We start from the raw sequence: 23,098 nt of genomic DNA, 5'->3' as shown, positions 1-23,098 counted from the left end.
ATAGCGTTTAGCTCTGTTCTTTCCAATACAATTTGTACTATGTACTATGGTAATGTTTATGTTAAAACGTATTTATTTAAACTATCTGTTTTTGTATTTTGTAATTGCATGTGCACGAGTCTTACTTAACACAATATGTTACAACCAAAAAGCAGGCGCAATGCGTCTACTTTCATTTTGCAATCAAATTCAATTCATGTAAAACGAATGCGCGCAGCAGCAACAGCAAAACTTGTTAACCAAAAATACAAAACAAAAACCAAAACTAAACAATCACGACTATTTAATAGTCCTGCACACGTCCAATGCCCAGTCGACGTTTGCGTATCTCGGTGCGCAGCCACGAGGGAACATCGCGTATGGGATGCGCATTGGGGAAACGCAGCGCCGGCTCCGGACCATCGAAGGGATGCGTTTGCGCCAGCTTGCGCTGCAGATACTCCTTGTTCAGTTGCTTGGGGTCGCGATGCTTGTCCATGTACAGATTGAAGGCCTGTTTCAGTGGGAAAAACTTTTGATCTGCCAAATATGCTTTGGGGAAATCGTACTCAAACACCGGCTCCTTCAGCTCTACAAGCAGCAATACGAAGAAGATTAATGAAAATGCGATTGCAATTAATTAGCCTGAACTTACGCAGTACATTGTGGTATAAAGACGTCACGGATTCATCCCAGTTCGACTGGTAGAAGGCAAGTCCCGCTGGAGTCAGCTCATCCTGATGCTGACGATAGAATTGCAGCGTGCTAAAGCTGCGCTTCTCCAGATTCACATGATCCTTGGCATCCAGTTTGTGTGCGCTCAAGTCCAAGCGAGCTGTTTGTTTATAAAGCACAAAGACGAGACGCTGATAGCCTACGCCCTTGGGAGGGAATGGTGGCAAATAGTCAGCCAAGACTTCGCCCTCGTTAAGTTTGCCATTTGGTATATTGGAGCTGTCCACAAAAGGTAATGCAATAATTGAGAGTGACTTTCGGATTCGGAGTTCTCTTACATGAACCAATGCAGACACTCGGCCTCGCCGTTGGTATAATGAGCATCGGGATTTGTAAGTAACAGCGTCCAGTAACTGTCGCCCTGTGTCGATGTCTTGCCTGTTATAGGATCCAGCTGGCCATCGAAGTCAACTAATGGCGCTTTGAGTGCCTCCGAGGGCTTGATTACATTGCCATTGTAGACGGGACTAAGGTTGTTTGCATCGAGCTCATAGCGTATGGTCAGCGGCACGCGTGGCACAAAGAAGGCGCTGCCAAACAGATGCTCGAAGATGCCATAATGATCCGCTAGCAGCCGTAGATCATGTTGCCCGGTAGTTTTCACATACGCCTGCTGAACCTTCTCCAAGTCGATGACCACTGTGTGAAGAATGCAAATGCATTTAATTATTAAACCAATAAACACTACTCCATCTTGCTACTCACGCTTGTTGCTGCGTGCCAGCTGCTCCAGTTCCTTGCTGCTACGCTGTGCCTTCAGGTGTTCGAGGCGTTCTTTCAGTTGAGCTGAACGCGATGGCTTCAGCTGTGGAAAACCAATATTGATGCGGGCTACCACCTCGGGATCTGTGACGTTCTCGTCTGGAATTCAGTACGTTAGTGATTTGACCGGGTGGTTACATCAACATACAGCAACACTTACCCCTCAATCGCTGTTCCAGACTGCGTGCCACACCGGGCGGCTTACCACGCATCGTGTGACCGTGGCGAACACCAACATTGAGCAGTGCAAGCGCTGCGGTTTGTGGACCACGCAAACCGCCATTTGCGCCCGTTTTCATTAATAAATTACTAAAAGACATTGTGTTTTATAAGCAGGCGGTTTACTTCAGCCTTCAGAGTTAGAGATGGTGAAACATCGATAGTGCCGTATCGATACATCGATGTTTTTATCAATTTAAGAATCGAGTTTTGTATGTAATCGATATTTTTGTGTGTTGTTAAATTATTAAAACTAAATTATTCTTTCTGGCTATTGAATATTATGTATTATTAAATAAATTGTTTTTTTTATGAGCTTAAGTTTTTCTTAACAAGTCTATTTTATTTAACATTGGTGTGGTCTTTTTTTTGCGGTCCGGCAACATTTCCATACATTCAAATTAACGTTCGTTGCGCAACTTGATTGAATTTAAATAAAGTTGCGTATTGTAGCTAGAAATCTGGACCTGAATGGATTTTGAATTAACTTTTATTTTTGCATTTACGTATGCCTAAACTTTCGATTATCATTAATGGAAATCCAACAGAAAAATCATAAAATATTTCTCTCATGTAAAAATGGCCCAAATACAAATTTTTCGCCGTAACTTTGACATTTTAAGTGCGATTTGGGTGTTTTTTCCAAACCGATAGATATCAATGTAAGGATTTTCTAATTTTCAAATAATAACACATGTGCAGGAAAATAATGTTTGTAGCATACTTTGAGGCTTCGTCAAGGTAAATTGTCATTGCAACAACAAACCATAGATGGCGCCTCTACGCAGCTTGAAAGAATTTACTCCTGTGGATTTTATTAATAAAATGCTATGGCAAGCTTTTTATTGAATTTGTATATTTATTTTTTATGTACATTGCATAAAGATTTTATAATACTTAAATCAATAAAAAAAAAACAATATGATATAGAATATAACGGAAGACAAATCGAGAAGATAGCACAATTTTTGTAGAAGTAAATCTTAAGGGGCAAATATACATACATATTGTTTTTGATATTAACCTTTGAAATTGACCCCTCCATAACAATTTATACCGAAAATTATTGTCTCCTTTTGGACACCTGAAATAAAATAATAATCATAAAGTAAAAGTCTCTGCTGACCGGAAAAGTAAATCTAAAACAGAGTAAGGTAACAAACCAAAGTGAACTAATTAGCCCAATACAAATCTAGATTTGACTTAAAAACACAATCCACGTAATACTACAAATATATTTAATTGTCTAATGATCCTGCACTAACAGCACATAGTCAGAGTGTATGCATGTTGTCACGTTGATCGATTAAAGTAAGGGTAAATATGCGTGTGCCATTGTACAACATACAAATTACATCTATACACACATTTCGGTTTATTACACTCTTTTGAATAACGGTGCGGGGGACAACAGGCATGGGAAATACGCAACGCAATTGAGAGCGTTGGTTGCGAGTGCCGGTGACGAGCCTCCTACACATACACACACACACATGTTCGCATACTTACATATTTATTGTGCGAGTAGTAGGCGGTGGCGTTGCTGTTATACAAACCAGTTTACACGCGCCTTGTATAACAGTTGCTGTTTTCTGGCTCTGCTGCTGCGGCTTTTGCTGCTGCTGTCGCAGTCGCCGCTGTTGTTGCGTCGGCGCTCGAAAAGGACAAACTCAAGGGCAATCAGACATTGCTTAGGCCGAACAAAGGCGCGTCAGGAGTGAATGTAAAAAATCAAAAGCGAACATTTTTTCGCTATAAATATATTCTTCCACACACACACACCTACTCGTCTAGTGTTGGTTAAGTTCGCTACGATACATGCACATGTATTGGTATGTACTATATGTGTATACACAACATAAGTGTTGCTATTACAACTAGAGGAAAGTGATTACACAATCGTACAACATCCAACGGTCAATGCACACGTCATTGAGCCACCCAATTTCGTTCCTTTTAGGAGAAACACGCGCGGCGGAGAGTTTGACATTTGCGCTCTGCCCACGCCACATTGCTAAGCCGCCCACACACACATACACACCCACGCCATGCTTTTGCTCTCTCCTCGATGTCATTGGCTCTCACATCTCCTCGCGCTCGCACTCTCTTACTCTCTCTGGCATTTGCCTTTGCCCTTGCCGTCCTGTCTTTTGTGCGAGAAGGTTACACACAGGCCACTCAATAATTCATCACCTTCATTTTCTATCTTTTTTTTCTTTTTGTTTTTCATTTGCCGTTTGCTGCTACTGCACTTATGGGTATCAATTGCACAGTTATTAACGGTACGAACGCCAACGTTAAATGCCCTGCGGCTTTTTATCAGTCGACTAGCCTGTGTAACTGTCAATCTGTCTCTCGTAATTGTCATTGTACTTGTATTTGTAGTTGTAATCGTAAGTGTTGTTCTTGTTGCTTTTGTTGTCGTTGGCTTTTCGATTTTGTTTTTTGGTAGCATACATTAGTACAGTGGCTGATGAAATTCTATGCTTGTAAGTCAACAAAGGACATTCGACATTCAAAAATTATTTTAGTCGATTTATTCAATGAAATATAATATTAAAAAAGCTGAGCAATTTGTATTATTTTGTATTTATACATTTTAAATTATATATTGTAAATCTAGGAGGTGTGTAAAGTTATTAATTTGGGAGTAGCCGTAAAAAATTACATTTGTTTTAATTACCTGAGGCCGAATTTTGCGCAACTAGTGCTAATAAAAAGTTATTACTATATTGTTTTAAAACTACGTGAATTTTAACAATATATGTATTCATTTTAGTTATGTGATATTTTGTATGAAATATGTTGACATTCAAATCTGTTGCCATTTTGTGGATAATACTATTGCTAAGAAATTTTAGATGAAAAAATAGAATACAATTATTTAGTTATTTTCTTTCCAGTCAAAACTTTTATTTGAAAGCTGGACTCATTCCATTTCTCGAAGATTTGAGAATTCTTTTAGAGAAGTCGTATATTATGGATTGCTTAGCTTAGCTAATCTGAACATGTTCATAGACTTTTGTCGCCCACTGTAGATATGCGTTGCCTGGTCCCCAAAAGGCATTTCTTTTGACATTCCGCTTTCTTTTTTCTTTTTTTGGAAAAATTTTCCACTGCGCACGCACTGAAATGCGGAACCAGTTCTAGCCGGTAAGCTGCTGCTGCTGCTACTGCTACTGCTTCTGTTAATGTTCAGTCATCCCTCTCAACTGGTTCGAGGTTGCCCTCGCTCCTGTTGCTGTAGAAACTGGGCTAAGTTCGTATTCCACACTGACAGCTGAGCTAGACAAAAGTGAGATGGGAGACGGGGCGGGGCGGGGCGGGGCAGGGCAAGTAGATATTGATTGCGCATCCTCAGGTATGTCTTACGTTCGTAATTGCGAAATACAGTGAAGCCTCCTAGTTGTGGGTATGGGAAAATCCTTAATTGCTCTTGAACATCATTTGGCAGAGTGTTTGTTTTTGTTACTTTTTTTTTTGCAGTATTAATGATATGATGGAATTCGCTAGAAGTTCAATTGAAGCAGCAAAGTGCTTGATTTGTGTGCAATTTACCCATCGCCCATCCCCGCCCCCACCTCCGCTCGAACCCCCCGCCAATCGAATCCACTTAATGGCAGTAGTTGGAGGTGGTACTATTTGCTGATAAGTGATAAGCGAACGCGTCCGGGACACTTGAACATATGCCAATTTGGGCAATCAGTCAACTGTTCAACTGTTGCGATTACGTACCCGCATATATATCGATCGTCAAGTGGTCTATAAATACTACATATAGTACACATACCTCTCTCCTTCTCGTACATATAGTACGAGTATATGCCCATTTCTCGCAATATACGATATAGATCTATAGATGTATGAGTAGTATTTCCTATTACTATTTGCATTCGTACGAGTATACTATACATACGTAATTGTTTTGTGCCCCATTGAGAGGGCGCTAAGTACGCACATCAACCGGAGATTATCGCCATTATCAGTGTGAATGGAAAACATGAATTAATTTGCCTGGCATCACCCCAAAAACAAAAACAAAAAAAAGAAAAAACAACTCACAGATCCCTAACCGTCCTTATCAATTGCTGTACATCGCAGTCGAACGTACGACACTTTGCACTTTTACTTTCGGTTTTTATATGCTTTTATACTACATATTTGGTTTATGGCAGGGGCAATTGCCTGGCGATTGCATCAAATACAAATACGAATACGAATCAAATTGCATTTACTTTCATTGACCTCGCTGCAAGCGTTTCATTAGACGTATACGTAATCTCTCAGGGGAGATCGTGGTTGATCACTCGTTAGCTGCTCGTTACTCGCCATTTAATACTCGTTACTCGTTATTATCTGTGAACAATCGTTAGAAGGAACTATATGTAATACTCTTCCATAACATTACGTAATCTCTCAGGGGAGATCGTGGTTCATCACTCGTTAGCTGCTCGTTACTCGACATTATTTGTCAACAATCGTTAGAGGCAACTACATCTAATACTCTTCTATACTATAACACTACGTAATCTCTCAGGCGAGATCCTTGTTCATCACTCGTCAGGTGCTCGTTACTCGTCATTATCTGTCCACATTCGTTTGAAGCAACTACATCTAATTCTCTTCCATAGCATTTTGTAATCTCTAAGAGGAGATCGTTGTTCATCACTCGTCAGTTGCTCGTTACTCGCCATTTAATACTCGTTATATACTCGTTAATACTACATGTAATACTCTTCCATACCATTACGTAATCTCTCAGGGGAGATCGTGGTTCATCACTCGTTAGCTGCTCGTTACTCGTCATTATTTGTCAACAATCGTTAGAGGCAACTACATCTAATATTCTTCTATACTATAACACTACGTAATCTCTCAGACGAGATCCTTGTTCATCACTCTTCAGTTGCTCGTTACTCGCCATTTAATACTCGTTACTCGTTATTATCTGTTAACAATCGTTGGAAGAACTGCCTATAATATTCTTCCATAACACTACGTAATCTCTCAGGCGAGATCCTTGTTCATCACTCGTCAGGTGCTCGTTACTCGTCATTATCTGTCCACATTCGTTTGAAGCAACTACATCTAATACTCTTCCATAACATTTTGCAATCTCTAAGTGGAGATCGTTGTACATCACTTGTCAATTGCTCGTTTCTCGCCGCTTAATAGTCGTTACTCGTTATTATCTGTTAACAATCGTTTAAAGAAACCACATCTAATACTCTTCTACTTCCTATCAAATCGATCTTACATTTATTATGAAATATGGCAACCAAACATTTGTCTTACACTCGCTCCTTGTCAAGCGCCACTTGTCTGTAATCTTTAATCGGGTTATCTTGACGCTATGTGCTATGTAGCTTTGTGACTCACCGAGAAACTCGCTCAACTCAAGTGTATTCGTAGTTTGGGCTCGACTCTGTTGACATTCTGATGATATTCGCATATCACGCAAACGCGGCAAATATTTTTAATTACACACCGAGCATTCGCATTCGCACTCGAAAGCCACCCAATGAGTACCACCAGCTATGAATTAATCGAAATATGTGTATCGTATGGCATTCCTTGATCACATTGTTTATTTGACGCTCCATAAATGTGTTTATTACGAGTATTCACGAAATCATAAACACTCGATTGCGCTTTCCCATCTGTTTATGCAGCGTGTTCCCGATTATTTATGTGTGTGTATAAATTTCGAATGTTTGACGCTGCGAGCATGCGACTGAGATTGTGTATAAACTTGTGGTTTTTTACTTTTTTGGAGACAACACTGCGTATACTCAACATAACAAGAGCAGCAAGTCTTGTCTTTTAACCACTAGAACTTAGAAAGAAAGCTCTCATGCTGCAGTCTGTGTGTGTGTGTGTGTATGTGTGTGGCCATCATCAGCACCAGTTTGATGCGGTTGCGTCGCGTCATGATCATGAACTTTGCCTCGCCATGCTACCGACTACAAGTGCTCACATATTGCGCAGTTTTTCATCACTCGAAGCAATTGACAATTGCATTCCCGAAGAGTCAACGAGACGTAACCATACCCCTTAAATAAATAAATACACAATACACTATCGTCTGTCAATAACAAATGTATTCGATTTCCAGCATCGATTGAATATGGAAGTCATTTAGAGGACGTCGACCTATGGGATAGTAAGACGATACTATCGTATATCGATAACAACTGTATTGGATTGCAAGAATAGATTAAAATACCAAATTGATAATACAAGAAAGCTGATCGGCAATTGTTTTGAAAACGAATACTATTTATAGTTAATAATTAAATATTTCGAAGATTATTTTAATTGAAAACAAATGTATTCTATAGGAAATGTATTCGATTTCCAGCATCGATTGAATATGGAAGTCATTTAGAGGACGTCGACCTATGAGATAGTAAGACGATACTATCGTCTATCGATAACAACTGTATTGGATTGCAAGAATAGATTAAAATGTCAAATTCATAATACAAGAATTTGCAGGTCTAATAAAGCTGATCGGCAATTGTTTTGAAAACGAATACTATTTATAGCTAATAATTTAATATTTTTAATATTATTTTATATACGCATTTTTAATTGAAAACAAATGTATTCTATGGGAAATGTATTTGATGTTCAGCACCGATTCAATATGGAAGTCATTAAGAGGACGTCATCCTATCAATATACCTCAAAAGTATTTAGCTTACCATATTGCACAGCTTCTCGCTGTATCTTCAAAATAATGATGCGTACATATTCCAAAATCAGTGATACACTTGTATGCTGCTTACTTGGCAATTATCCAATTAAGCGACCCCTCGCGATTTTTCCTGCCTTATCTTGATGATAGATTGCGTCGGGTATTCCCTGACATGGCCCATTTTCATTTCTTGTGTGTTTGCTGTATGCATTTCCCTTTGTCTGTTTGCACTACTTACCGAGTAAGTGTTAATGTAGAAATGTCTGATTAAGTTGTTGCCATTTATTTATAGTTGATGGCTATTACTCAGCACAGTAATTGCGTAATGCAAGTCAGCACACAAACACACACATTGACATCGCTCTCGCTCTCAATCTGAACTTGAAATTGAAAGCAATTACAGCATTCAGCAGAGTCGACGCATTATCTCAATCTAGCCTGTCCGTCTGTCTGTCCGTCCGTCCATCCGTCTGACTGTCTGTCCATTTGTACGCTGCTCTTTGAACCGCTTTAAATGAGTGCAATGCGATTGCATTCGTAGACAATAACAATAACAAATAATAATAAATAATAACAATATAAATAGTTGCGAAATGACAAACCCAAAACAATTTCGCTGAATGAATGGACGGAACAGTCTATAAACAATGATAACCCCTCATTGACACAGCACACACTCACACACACACATATACATATATATACATGCCCACTCATACATTTACATAAGTAATGCAAGTTTATGGGCGAGTCAAAAGTACCTCTCGAGTACCGGGCATATTGAACTACTTAATGACCTCCACTTAGACTTGGACTCTGACTTTTATAGAGCTACAAACAAACAAAACAGCATTTTGCTTAGCTTCACTCACGTTTACCTTAAGGTTAGGTCAGTTTTCAAACTACAGCAAAGTTTAGCTGATATTGCGCTATTTCACTTCTTGAGTATCAATAAAAAATTGTAAATTAATTGAAAGTAGGATTTTGATTTGCGAGGTAATCTCATAATAAAGATACAGTTGTAATTTCTTGCAAATAATCTAAACTGAAGAAATATTACTGAAATAAATCAAGTACTTGAATCTTGATTTTAACAAGTATTTATTAAGTATATATTCAGTATTGAGTTCTTAAATTATAACTGTTCAAGGATTAAAATGACAAAGTAATCATAAAATACTTAACTCTTGGGAATCACTTGAATATTCATATACAATTTAAATCAAAAATATTTTAATATCACATTTTCATCTTTAATTCTGGAATTTATTCAAAAAAGTAAGTTTGAAACTATTGCAAAATTACTTTTGTGAATATTTTCCGTCGAATTTTTCTTTATAAATATTTTGCAATTAAAAAATATTATTAGTATACAATTTTAATCTTGAATTTGAATTTAGGATTTCCGGAAATTATTCCTAAAAGTAAGTTTTGAATAGTCCAACTAAAACTATTTCCTGGTATAAGATAAGAATTTATTTGGGTTAAATAAATACTGTTTGAGGCTTAATATAACAACATAAAGGTCAAATACTTGATTTAGGCTAAAAAATTCTCGAATCACTAGAATTTTCCTTTATAATTATCTTGCCATTCAAAAATATTGAAATATGAAATTTTAGTCTTGAATTTGAATTTAGGATTTCCGGAATTTATTCCTAAAAGTATGTTTGGAATAGTTCTACTGCGTTATAAACTATTTCCTGGTATAAGAAATTAATTTCGTTGGGTTTGCTTGACATTAGGCTTGTGGTTAGCGCATAAAGCCAGAACTAATGTGCCCTTAAGTATGGTGCACTACGTGTCATACGTATTCGAAATGCAGAAACGTGATCTATTCCATGTGGGTCTCAGTGACACTTTTCGTGGTTATCGGGCCAAATGAGCTTGTTGTTTGTTATTATTGCTTGCTTTGTCATTGCCACTGTCATTGTTGTTGCTCTTGCTGTTTGTTGTTTGCCATTATGGTGGATATTTGCGTTCTTCTTTATATATTTGTGTTTTTGTTTATTAATAGATCGCTGGGAAAGGTGTATAATTTATGCGGCAAGTAATCGCAGTTAGATAGTTTTGTTTTTCTTCTCATTCTTCTCTTTCTCTCTCTCTTTCTCTAGTAAGATCGTATTTCATTTGCAACAATTGTCGGGGGAACTACACAGATCACAGAAATCATGTGAATTTCTGACTAAAGGGGGGAAAACACTGGTCAGCCATCTCATCACATCTCAAGCGTCGTCAATTGATTCAAGTGTCTCGCTGTTATAATAATAAAATTGTATGCCATGCCCATTAATTGAAAGACATTTGTTTTTTTTTTTTTTTTTTGGGCACTCGCCACTCACCAACCACTTGGAGGGTAGTTCAAGGCGGTTCCCTCCGCTCTAGATTTGCTCCACTTGCGATGCTTTAATTGTTTCGTATTCGTAGCGAAGCAATTGGTGACTTCTTAAACGATTCAATGTGAATGACATTGCGTGTTCATCATTCATCACAATCAGCATCTATTGTGGCCCTGATCTTGTAACATCTTTCTTTCCCTTTCTCTGTCTTGAGAGTTTATCGACTATCGGCTATATTGTAATATCTTTCTTTCCCTTTCTCTCTCTTGAGAGTTTATCGACTATCGACTACAGACTATCGACTATCGGCTATTGAACCGTTGCGAGATGAATAACCTTCTCTAACAGTTCCCTGGCAATTAGTCGTCTATCACTTAGCTCACTCATTAAATGAATAGATTTGACAACTGTCAAGTGAATTTCAGTCTAGTGCTGAGAAAATTCTCGATAGCTCATCAACATTAATCTAGTACATCGTTCGCTTAATGACAGCTGATTATTTCTTATCGCCCGTTGCGAGATCTGAACGAAAACGAAAAAAAAAAGTTTTGTTTGAGTCATATTTCAGTAATTTTAATATCAGCTGTTTTCCCCTGCAAAGGCAATAAAATCATTTGAGAGTAATTAATTTTGTGCTCGTAAAACACTAGTTTATAGTGCCGCACTCATATCACAATCAGTTGACGTCTGTTCGTTTTATTTTCGCTTGTCTCATTATGGATCTGATACCAGTTGAATATAATTAACTGACTGTAACGTGACATTAATACAAACATTTCTTTGTAAGACACAAACAAAATGATACTTTAATCCAAATATGAGATCAATTAAAAACAATTTTTCACGAAATGAATTCAATAAATTCCCGTTTCAACAAATTAGATTCAGTTTAGAAAAGTGTATTCTGACTTCGGTTTAGTTTTCTCGAGTTTGCTTTCGTCTGCTTTTTACTTTTCTCAGTTAATTGCGGAAAATAATTGAAATGTGGTTAAAATGCGATAAAAACAGTGAGAGAAACAGAGAGAAAAAAACTCGTTAACAATTTGTGCAATATTTGTATTAATTGCAAAATTTTGCATGGGGCACAGCACGAACTACAAAGACAATATGGACGCTGACGTCGATGTCAACGGCGACGCCAGCTGAGGCAGCGGCAGCGGCAGCGCATTACCTCCATTGAACATTAAAAACAGCTCACAATCTAATTTGACAATAAAAATGTTTCCATATTAAAAAAAAACAAATTGTACAACAACAATAAAAAAAAGCACGCCAAATTATTTTGCAGTTGTGTGTAATAAAATAATAACGGCAATCAGTCAAAAAACAACAACAACAGCAACAACAACAATGAGGAAACAGCGTCGTAGCTTTGATCTCTGTCGCACAGTTCGACTGATGTTGTCGTTGATACCCTGTGCACGTGTCTGACGTGTCCAACTTTCGCATCACATCTCTATTAGTCACATGACAAATTGATCTGTATAATCCCATCGTTAAGTGGATTAATTTAAATCAACTCTAGAATTGACCGCAGGGTATTTACCAGTCTCTTCGCTTATCAGTTTCTTGGTTCGTTTTTGTTGTTGGTTTTTGGCAAGCACTTGCGACCCGGTGGCCAATTTGAAACGCGCCTAATTGTGGCTGCCGACAGTCCGCATGATTGTTTATCTCTAATTAGTAGCGCTTACCTTTTTTTTTTTAGCTGTCGGCTTTGTTTTTTGGCCCGTCATGCACCGATTATAACTATTTTTGCTTTGTCCTAATGATCATTCTTCACTCACTCCAAACTTAAGCATTTCGTTTTTGTTTAGTTTATCTTTTTTGCGCAGTTAAGTCTATTACAAACAAAAAAAAAAAAATCGAAAAAAGCAAATGCCTTTTCAATATGTATATTTTATCTATTTAATTTGATTGCTAATAGAAGTGCTACTGCAAAATATGGCGATAAGATTCCTTATCGATAATATCAATTGGTGCACAACGCGCCTATTAGTAATGTGTGTGCATTACTTACTACACATATTTTTGAATAGTCCAGCCCGATATTAAGTGCTGATACGCTCGATATATTTTATATGGGGATTATGATGTCAGTAAAGTCTGTTACAACAGCAGTTCAGCATATTGAACTGGTTCGCAATGTGAATGGCAAATTGCAATTCCGCACAATAAACTAGTCCACAATGCAAATTCACTACTGGGCATTTTGCAATGCCCTTGCGTCTGCGTCTCTCTCTCTCTCTCTCTACCACTCTTCTTAATCTACTTTTGATATCTCACTATTTCGGCGACATTTTTGTTTGGCTGCAACAGGTGAAACAAATAAAAGAGATTCGAAAACAAGTTTTGCGATCAAACACACACACACACACACACACATACACACGGACTAATAGTTCGCAATTAGTTTTGGCTTGTTGCTGATATTTGTTGTGATTGCAATTTGCGTTGTCTGCATCCGTCGCGTGGTTGGGAAATAGACAACAAAAGCAAATTGCGCCAGTTGCGCTGACTGCACACATTTTTTTCCATTCGATCACTTGAGATGTTGTTCTTGTCATTGCCTTTGCTTTTGCCGTTGCCGTTGTCTTTGTTTTTGCATTTGCTGTGACTGCAGCTGACACTCACATGATTCGTTTACGTTTTCACACTTTCGAAATTGCATTTAGCATTTGCATAACCCCAGCGTCAAACTGAAGATAAACAGTGCAAGAGAGCGACCCCGTCCAAGGAGAGGAGAGTGAGAGAAAGAACGTGAGAGCGAAAGCGGACATGGCTGCCAATAGCAAAAATTTGCATGCTGCCAGCTGTTATTGTCGTTTGGCGCAGCGTTGCCAGACATTCGGTCACAAGCAAAACTAATTAGAATAATCACGCAGCAAATAAATTGGTTGATCAACATCAACATCATCAACATTAGATCGATTTGAATATCAAAAATATGCAATATTTAGCTATGTAGTTTACTAAACGCCCTCTTACTCCGACAAGTGGGCGTGTATGTCGCCCTTCGTCTATCGCAAAATTTCTACACTCAATTCGCCGCGCTCTTCTCGCGACGTTTCAACGCTAATTGCGTATTTTGTTTTCATATTTATGCTGAGCTGAGCAAAAGAAAACTGAAAGATGCTCGAGCAAAATAGCGATAGTGCTCTTTAAATTTAGATATTTATTTATAATACGTTTTGTGCGTCTTTTTTTTTCGGTTTCCACAGACCAAACAAAAACAAAAAAAACCAAATGCGAAACAACACACAAAGCATATTTGCTAAATTGCCGCTAAATTAACTCAAGATCATCACACTAAAAAGAATATGTATAAGAACGAAAATGAAAACAACAAAATAACAAATTGTCAAAGTATTTTCTGATAAATTACTTGTAGTTTTCACGCCCCCCTAACGCCCTCCTTCCCCATTGACGCAAGTGGCCCAGCTGAGGATTATATATAGTACGTATGTACGATGGTATTATGTTATATGATAGATGGGATATTCTTGTGGATTACTTGACATTAGGTATATAGTTTATTAAGGGGGTCTTTTCGTTCATCTTTTTAACAACACGCAAATATCTGATAAAGCTTTATGATAATTCACTTGGTTCGCACGAGTTGCGCGTTTCTGGAATGACTTCGTTGTCACAAATATAAAGTATACGCAGTCTACGCAAATCAACTGTTATATATTCAATCTCAATACGTTTGAATAACGTTTTTCTAAATAATAAAAGTAAAATTTAAACAAAAAACAAAATGTATCCCTAGCTTGCGGCGCTGGTGTAAAATATTACGTATACGTAACGTTTTCTCCAAGTCGTATAGTTTATCAACAGTTTTCGTTTTCAATTATTAGAACACTTTACATAGCTTCGCTTGTTTGGCAAAATTAAGTGTACGCTTAAGCCACTTGAGTATTTATCATTGCGCTATTGCGCATTTCTTTTTGGTTGCAATGCATATCAAGTATACGCCGCTTAGCGCACGCTCACTTTTACTTGCACTCTCCGTTTGTTTTGTATTAGCTTTGGTGTGCTGTGGTGTCGTTTGGTCAGCTCAATCATATTGGATGAATAACAATAAATGCTGCTCGCCCCAGAGACGGGTCACAAGTTTTCAGCCCCAAGTCGACGTATTGCAAATTTGCATTTGAATTTTTTTCATTTTCTTATTGCGTTTGATATTCAAATGAAACGTGAGCTGTACACTGCTGTATTTGTAAGTCGCGTCTATAAGGCATGCCATATGCATAACATATAGAAACTCGTAGTATGAATTATATATGTGCCTGTTGTGGTGGCAAATCCAGAAACTGTGTCGTTTCTTGTCTGGGGGAATTTACATGTGGCTGGCAATTCTAAAAACAACTTTCGCACAACTTGCGAAAGTTCCCAACTCAGCACGATCCCTTGCTCTCTCTCTATCTATCTCTCTCTCTATCTATCTCTCTCTCTATCTATCTCTCTCTTTTTGTCTCTTTGTTCTATCTTGTAGAAAACGCAAATCAAAAAACAATAAATCAATCTATTTGAACACAAGTAAAAAACAAAACCACAATCGCATCATGATCGACCACAAGATACCCGGTTAGTCAAATATTTATTGTAAAGCTTAATTGAGCTATTTATGAGCCTCAGAATGAAGTATTGTATTCGTTGTCTGTAGTAACTGAAATTGAACTGACAGACGAACATTTTTGTATTTTCGATTAGCCTCAAAGTTGAAATAGATTTTTCTACTTTCGCGTTGCGGATATAGAAATTGTAATGGGCGTAATGCCGGCCCATAATGGGCGGGGCAGCATCAAAGCATCAGCAGCTACCGCATTTGTTGTGTGATCGCAAGTAAGCTGCAATTCGAATGCGTCAAACGATACGAATTGAATCATTTTCAATTGAATTGGACCACAAAATTGACTCACGAGTCGATTGAAAAGCTACAGTTACAGTTGTTGTTGTTGTTGTTGCTCTGTTGATTTGTGTCTGGGTGTTTAATTGCTTTTATATGCTAGTTTAATAAACAAAAAGAAACGCTTTAATTGTCGCCGTTACTATTCCTGTCATTGGCTTTCAATTGCCGTCTGGAGACGTCATTCGATTCTGTGAATAGATCACATCACACGATCGTTACATCACGAGTGCGCAGTTATAATATAATATATCACTTCACTTATAATATAATACATCACTTATATCTCTCGATTCCCTACCTCCTCTTCCTCTTCCTTTTCCTCCCTTCCTCTGCAATTTAATAACTTTCGTTGCATCGGTTTTTGTTTCGTTTCTTCTGCTTTTATTGGTTTTTTTGTGTTTTCTTTTTTGTTTTTTTTTTTTTTTGAATCGTTTTCATTTTCGAAATCATTTGAAATTGTTCTGTTATGTTTATTTTTACCTTTTTCTTTTTTGGTATTTGGTTTTAAGTCAAATTCAGTGTGTGTGACTTAACATAAAGTTCAACTTGTTCAGCTTCAGTTTTTGTGGGTCTGCGATCATCGAGATCATCGTGATCACCGTGATCTTTATCAATTTGTTTAGTGTCTTGCATTGTTTAACTAAGTCGGTTAAGTACTCCATCCATGGCTTAGTATATTTTACATTTTCATGACGCAAAAAAAAAAAGTTAGAAACAATTTTTGCTCGATTAATTAAATTCTCTTCACTTCTTCGTCATCGCTTTGCTAAATTTTCTTAATTTCTTTTAATGTTTCTTTTGTTTTTATATTAAAAATACATGACAAAAAAATTGATTATATACTTTGATTTTTGTTTTCTTTGCTTTCAATATTTCTTCTTATTTTTTTTTTGTTTCCTTTGGAGTGTTTGTTTTCAACATGCAATGCGTCGCCTGCGCGCAGTTGCTAAACAAAGTTGCTACAGCAAAAGAAGAGGAGTAACCCAAAAGGAACTACATACGGACTACTGAACTGAAAAAGATACTGAAAAGGGAAGGGAACAAAAGAAGTACGCTTGCAGCTAGCAGGAGGAAAAAATGATCCAATTGTGTTTCAATTTTATTTGCTGTGTTTGTGTTTTGGTTGTTTTTTTTGTTGTTTTTTCCATTCTTTTTTGTTGTTCATTTTCATTTTGTTTTTTTATTTTTCTTAAATTTGTTTATGTGTGTGTTTCGTAAACATATGTAAGGTTGTCTCGTATAATTAGGACTCTCTCGGGGACCGTTGTTACTCATCCTTCGAATAACATTTAAAACTACATAATAATTAAGCACTAAACTAGGCATATAACTCACATGTGCATACATCATTTCGAAACAATATAAAAACAATTGTTTAGCTGCTTAAACGTTAGTAACAAAAAAAAAAAAAAAATGTTTCGCATAAGAAAAACAATAAACAATAGACAGAGACAGAGACAGATACACAGAGAGAGAGAGAGTGAGTGAGAAAGAAAAGTAAAGCTCGACATTATAATCAATATAGTGGCTAACAAGCTTTTATACTATCATATAACGTTTCACAATATATATATGTATTTATATATAATATTATTATATATACTATAAACATTTACAATTACAACAAAAACACACACACGCACACACTTTCATCATCTTTGCTGTGTTGTTGTCTTTGTGTTTTTTTTTTCTTTTTAAGTATTTCATAATTTTAGTATTTTTTGCTTTTGCTTTTCGTTCTTTTCATCATTTTTTACTCTGATTTAGTTAAGTTTACGTTTCTCATTAACAATGTGCGCGATTCTTTGCTCTCTAGTTAGTTGTCTTGTCGTCCTGGGCTTAGGATATGATGATGATGCTTGTAGCACAGTATAACACTTTTTTTCTTGCTGTTGTTGTTGTTGTTGTTGGTGGTGGCGCACGAAAGTGCGCTACACGGTTTTTTTCCATTCATGCTCCTAAATTATGTGAATACCAATTCGTAATCGAAAAATTCATTTAACTTGTTTTGTTTTTGCTCTTAAGTTGGTTTTTTTTTGCTTTTTTTTTTTGTAGATTTAATAACAAATTTGCATACTCGCATATCGTATGTGTAAGTGTGTGTAATTTGTATGTCTGTGTAAAATATATATGTATGTATGTTTAATGTATATGTATAATATATTAACAATTTCGGTTTCTTTTTGTTGTTTTCTTCTTCTTTTTTGTTGTTTGTTTCTATCGCGAGAATCGCTTGAAATTTAACCAATTAAATTAAGCATGCAAATAATTTAATTTATTGAAATTAAAGAATAGAGCAACAATGACAGATTGAGTGGGGGGAAAGAAAAAGTGGGGGAAGAACGGGGCAAAACAGAAAGTGAAAACAAAGAGAAAAACAAACAGATTGAGAAAGAGAGAGAGAGTGAAAAAAAAACACAATTGCTAAAGTAGACATTTTAAGTTACATATATATATATGTTTTTCTTCATCTTCTTTAACATTTTCCTCGCTTTTGTTTTTTTGTTTATCGTTTTATCTAAAAACTTGCCTAATATTAAATACTAATAAGAAGCGCGCTGCGTTGGCGCCACCTGGCGGCGGCTGTGGCTGGGAGTGTGGAGTAGTTTTTTGTTTTTGGGTGGGGGGTAGTTGGGGGTGGGTGGTAGATGATGGAACGCCACGAGCAGCGCAGCGGCCACAAAGGAAACTAACTCATTTTCTTCTCGCATTCGAATTGCATTTCGAACTCAATTGATTGGTTGTTGTTGTTGCTGTTGTTGTTGCTATTGTGGTTAGCAACTGCGACGCTGATTCCGATTCTGATAGCGATAACGATTAACGATATTGCCACGATATCGTTTACTTGCTATTGAGTACATCCTCTCGACAGGCCACCGCAGCCACCAGCGCCGCTCCACGTCCCGAACCATCCTCGGACAACATCAGATCGAACGTGATGCCCGGCTTGATCAGCTGCGTAATCTTCTCGACCATCAGGTTGTGGAACTTGGGATGGAAACGATAGACACTGCCATCGACGCCCACCGTCACATGCGGCTCATCCATCTTGTTGATCAGCGTGGCAATGCCCGCGGACACCAGATGCGCCGCCCGCTTCGAGACGCACTCGCAGATGTAGCGAACGTTGGCGCAATCGCCATCGGTGGCATTCGACAGGCCCAATTCCTCGAGCACCAGGCGACAGTTGGTGAAATTGCCGGGCTCATCGGCCTCGATTTCGCTCACGTATTTGGTAAAGAAGAGGCCACGAGTGAAGAGCACCTCGGAGCCCTGGCCATTGAAGAGGATGCCGGACTGTGTCATCTTGGCGAGCACCAGGCGCACCAGTTCGCCCATATACATGCCCGAGATCATTTTCTCGAACGTCTGCTTGCCGGGATTGATGCTGTGACTATCGATATCCTTATCGAATTCGGTGCGGACAAAATCGAGAGCTCCGTTATCACCGAACGCGCCCCACTCCGTATTGATGAGGACATGGGGCTTGCCGTTGCCGCTGCCATCGAAGAGTTCGGCATCCTCGACACGCTCCACATAGCACGCATTCGAACCGGTGCCCACAATCAGTCCGATCTTGCAGTGATGATTCTTCCAGGCGCAACTCATCAGCGTGCCCGTCGTATCGTTGAGTATGGCACAGACATCGATCTGGACATCGCCACGACGGGCGATGGCATCCTTCAGCAGCTGGACAACGTCCTCGTTGACAACGCCAGCACAATCGAATCCCTTGGTCCAGGTCTCCAGCAATCCCTTGGTCAGACCCAATTGGCGCAGCGGGAATGAGAAGGTAAAGCCCAAGGGCAAACGTTCCGCATACACATTGTGTTCGGCCATAAAATTGGACAAGCATTCGGCAATGTGATCGAACAGCTGTATTCCCGATCCGATCATAATGTGCTGCGGTATCGCATAGATGCGCGACTCCATTTGGAAGTCGTTGTTCTCCTGCAGATGGATGAGCAGCACACGGAAATTGGTGCCGCCCAAATCGAGGGCCAGGAACTTGCCGCGCTCATTGCCATTGGGCAGATCCTGCACGTAGGTGACAAAGCACTTCACATTCGCCTTGGGGTGTGTGTCCTTGGCAAGGCCGCGACGCAGCTCGTGCAATATGCGATAGGTTAGCTCCTGCATTTGCTCATCGGAGAGCAACAGCTGCTGACATAACTCGTACACCATTTTCTTTTTGTCCGCTGCACTTGCCGATGTTTGTATTTGAAATGCATTTGCATTTGTCGCTGTCGCCGTCGCAGTCGCAGCCGCCGCTGCATTTGTCGTTTTATTCGCCGCATTCGCCGCACTCGCCGCAGTCGCCGCCGTTACCGTTGACTGCTGAACTCTTCTCACATTATCCGTCTCATCTTTGCTGTGGCCATTGAGCTTTGTGGCGGCGGCGAGTCCATTCGTATTTATAGACACGTTGCGCATCGCGCCATTCAGCTGCTGCTGCTCTTGGTCCATTTCGTTGCAGTTTTAGTTTTAGTTTTAGTTGCTGCAGTTGTAGTTGTACTTGTACTTGCCACAGTCACAGAAACCGAAACAGAAAAAAAATATATACAATACTCTTTATGCTTATTTATTTACTACTTTTGCTTTTGGCTTTGCACACGCGCGTTTAGTTCGCGTTTTTTCTTTTGCTTTTTTGCTTTTCGAGTTTTGTGCGCGTCTTTTATTGTCTCTTTGTTTTATTTGATTTTACCGTGTTGCGTTTTTAGTTTAGTTCGACTTCCGATTCACACAAGTTGTGTTTTTTTTTATTTTTTTCTTGTTAGCCTTTTGCTTAATAATTTTTTGTGTTGCTTTATTTTGTATTTTGTATCGGCCGCTTTTTAGTTTTTGTCCGCTGCACGCGTCCACCGCTGTGAAACGTTGTTACGGAATTATTCTCCATGTGAAGCTTTGCCAGTTGGTTTGCCAGCGCGTTGAGCGCGCGCTGCCGCCGTTGGCGTCGCTGCTGCTGTCGGCGTCGGTGCGTCTCTCTCTCTCTGTGTGATTGTGTGGCCGCGTCGTGTACTTTGAAGGAACCTTGAAGGTCAAAATTGACAATTCATATTGGAGCGGGCAACTGTTTCTGCTGGGCCTGCGTTCAAGATACAATTTTCTACATATTCATACACATTGCAAAGCCTGTATACGTACATATGTATGTGTGTGTGCAAGCGCCACTCGAACAGCCAAAACTGACAGACAGAGAGAGAGAGAGCAAGCAAGTGAGTGAACAGAAGAGAGTAAAAGAGCGTATTTTTTGGTGAATGGATGACGCGGGCACCGTTTCTGCCAACCGATAGACACAGAGAGAGTGACTGAGTGAGAGAGAGGAAGGTAGAGAATGTGGTTAGTGGAGAGTGAGAGCATATTTGAAAAGAGGCGGTCAGGTGTGCGTGTTTTGCGATTGCCTTTGGCTTTTTTGCCATCGTCAGCAGCAAAGCTATGGATGGATGGATATTGTGGAATCGTTCAATACCCTGAGTTGAGCTATTGAGAGTATAACATTCTTTGTTAGCACTGTCTGCACAATTAACTAATTCATGGTCATATCAATTCTCAATGGCAATTGGTAGAAGCATATTCAAATGTCGTCATAGGCTGTTCGTTTCTTGGTGTCTTTCAGTGGCCCTTGCACGCAATGCCAGTTGTTGGCGGCTATGTATGTATGTATGTATGTATTCGTGTGCTGGCGTATAACAGTTTACTCTCAGTTTACATATCGGGAACAAGTTTGCGTAGCTGTTCTCGTGAATGTGTGAGTTCGAGTCTACGCGATTGGCATACAATTTTTGTTGTTGGCGGTGCCTGTTTTTGGCGTTCATGGGGCTCGTCTCGCATTTTTCAGTCGCTGCCTCTATCACCGCCGCTGCTGCTGCTGGTGGTTGGCCTCCCTCCCATTGCAAGTGCACATGTATGTATATTGTTCGTGTACATACAACATTCAGACGTGTGCGCACACATGAAAGCAGCAGTAGTGGTAAAAATATCGATGTATGTAGTTGTGCTTGTATTTTACGTGCCGTCGCCGACGTGCGCTCTCCATCAGCAGCAGCAGCAACAACAACTCAGACAAAGGCATCGCCTGACCGATTTGCAACTCCCCGCAAGCCTCTCCTCTTAGCACACTTGACGCTGTCGCCTTGCTCACTTTACCAATTTAAAGGAAGTTCCAACTTCTCAATACCGTATTAATAAATATGCATGCATATGTATATAGTTGTGTGTGCTTCACAAGTGTTTCTTAGAATTGGTTTGTTTATAGACGACGACGAATGTGTCATACATACTTACATATGTACATATGTATATACATACATACGTATGTATGTGTTTTGCTAATTGGTGTTCCCAATGTGGACTGCATATTAAAATCTACAGAACACATTTACATATGTATGTATGTTATGCTACTACCACTCATCATGCAATTTCATGCATGATAGTTGTTGTTGCTGCTGCCAAAGAGGCTCGTCTTTCTGCTTTTTGCAGTTGCACTCGCATTATTTCGCCATCTTGTTTCTCTTTTGCACAATTTACTCGCAATGGCCTAAGTTGTGAATGTGTCTGCATATGTGAGTAATCGTGTGCACGTGTGAAAGTGCATATGTATGTATGCATGCATTTGTATGGACTTAAGAGACTTCGGCTTAAAATTGTGTCAAATTCAATGGCGGTTTGCTAAGAGAGTTGTACATGCAAACTCACTTATATGTACATATGTACATATGTATGTAAGTACTATATGTATTGTATTTATGTGTAGTGTTTTTATCGTGCAGCTGGAAATTGAATTTGCTTGGCAATCAGCTAACTAACTTATTGAGTTATTCAGGTATTCTGTCGGGCCCACATGTTTGTGCATGCATAGGTATGTGTGCATAAGTGTATGCATGTTTGTGTATTCGTGTATGTGAGGACAAGTTAGCAGCAGAGACACCTCCACCTCCAATACCGCACGTGTCTTTTTTCCACTTTTTTTTTGCTGCTGCTGCCGTAAACAAAACAATTCAAAACAACATTTCACACACACACATGCATACAAACTAGCATAACTGTGTAAACCTAGTTGACGTAACCCGGCATTCCCCGTGTTTCGGCCAATAAACAGAAGACAAACTTAAAAATAAATAAATTATAATTAAAATATATAAAATCTGACTTTTTGTATCGTACATCATTAGTATCTTTTTTAAGTAATTCATAAATTATTTTAAGTTAAATATACATATTAAAATTGGATATATGATTGTTTTTCATCAACACAAAATTTCATACTTAAAGTTGAGATTGTGTAATCCGTTTAAGAGCATGGATAATTTTATTTGCAGCACAATCAGCTGAGGCAGCCTATCAAGAATGTAACTAAGACCTGTGCAAAGTTTCCATTGCTTATCTCGCACCACAAACAAAGTTAAGTTAAATTTTTGGGCTTTGAAGTACAAATAGAATTTGAGTACA

At 38.7% G+C, this 23,098-nt stretch overlaps 2 protein-coding genes across 4 annotated transcripts; both read right to left on the bottom strand.

Moving 5' to 3' along the window:
* Positions 1-55: 55 nt before the first annotated feature.
* LOC117563966 (39S ribosomal protein L38, mitochondrial) lies at positions 56-13,382 on the bottom strand. Of its 3 annotated transcripts, XM_052008489.1 has the most exons (7): positions 13,366-13,382; positions 2,720-2,779; positions 1,637-1,785; positions 1,420-1,575; positions 993-1,353; positions 635-933; positions 56-570 (listed from the first exon to the last, which is right to left on the bottom strand). In XM_052008489.1, coding segments are annotated over exons 1-7 (1,314 nt in total). In that variant the 5' UTR covers positions 13,368-13,382; the 3' UTR covers positions 56-283. The 3 variants fall into 3 exon arrangements, with proteins under 3 accessions (XP_051864449.1, XP_051864450.1, XP_034098444.1); XM_052008490.1 differs by lacking the exon at positions 13,366-13,382 and having other exon boundaries at positions 2,700-2,755; XM_034242553.2 differs by lacking the exons at positions 2,720-2,779; positions 13,366-13,382 and having other exon boundaries at positions 1,637-1,820.
* Positions 13,383-17,675: 4,293 nt separating this feature from the next.
* LOC117570634 (hexokinase type 2) lies at positions 17,676-20,547 on the bottom strand. The gene has a single exon (XM_034252406.2). It carries the CDS (start codon positions 20,111-20,113, stop codon positions 18,488-18,490), a length of 1,626 nt encoding a protein of 541 aa, XP_034108297.1. The 5' UTR covers positions 20,114-20,547; the 3' UTR covers positions 17,676-18,487.
* Positions 20,548-23,098: the final 2,551 nt, after the last annotated feature.

Source organism: Drosophila albomicans, chromosome X, assembly GCF_009650485.2.
Source record: "Drosophila albomicans strain 15112-1751.03 chromosome X, ASM965048v2, whole genome shotgun sequence".
Classification (NCBI taxonomy): Eukaryota; Metazoa; Arthropoda; class Insecta; order Diptera; family Drosophilidae; genus Drosophila; species Drosophila albomicans.
The sequence above is the reverse complement of the archived record's forward strand: the minus strand, read 5'-3'. Positions and strand labels throughout refer to the sequence as shown.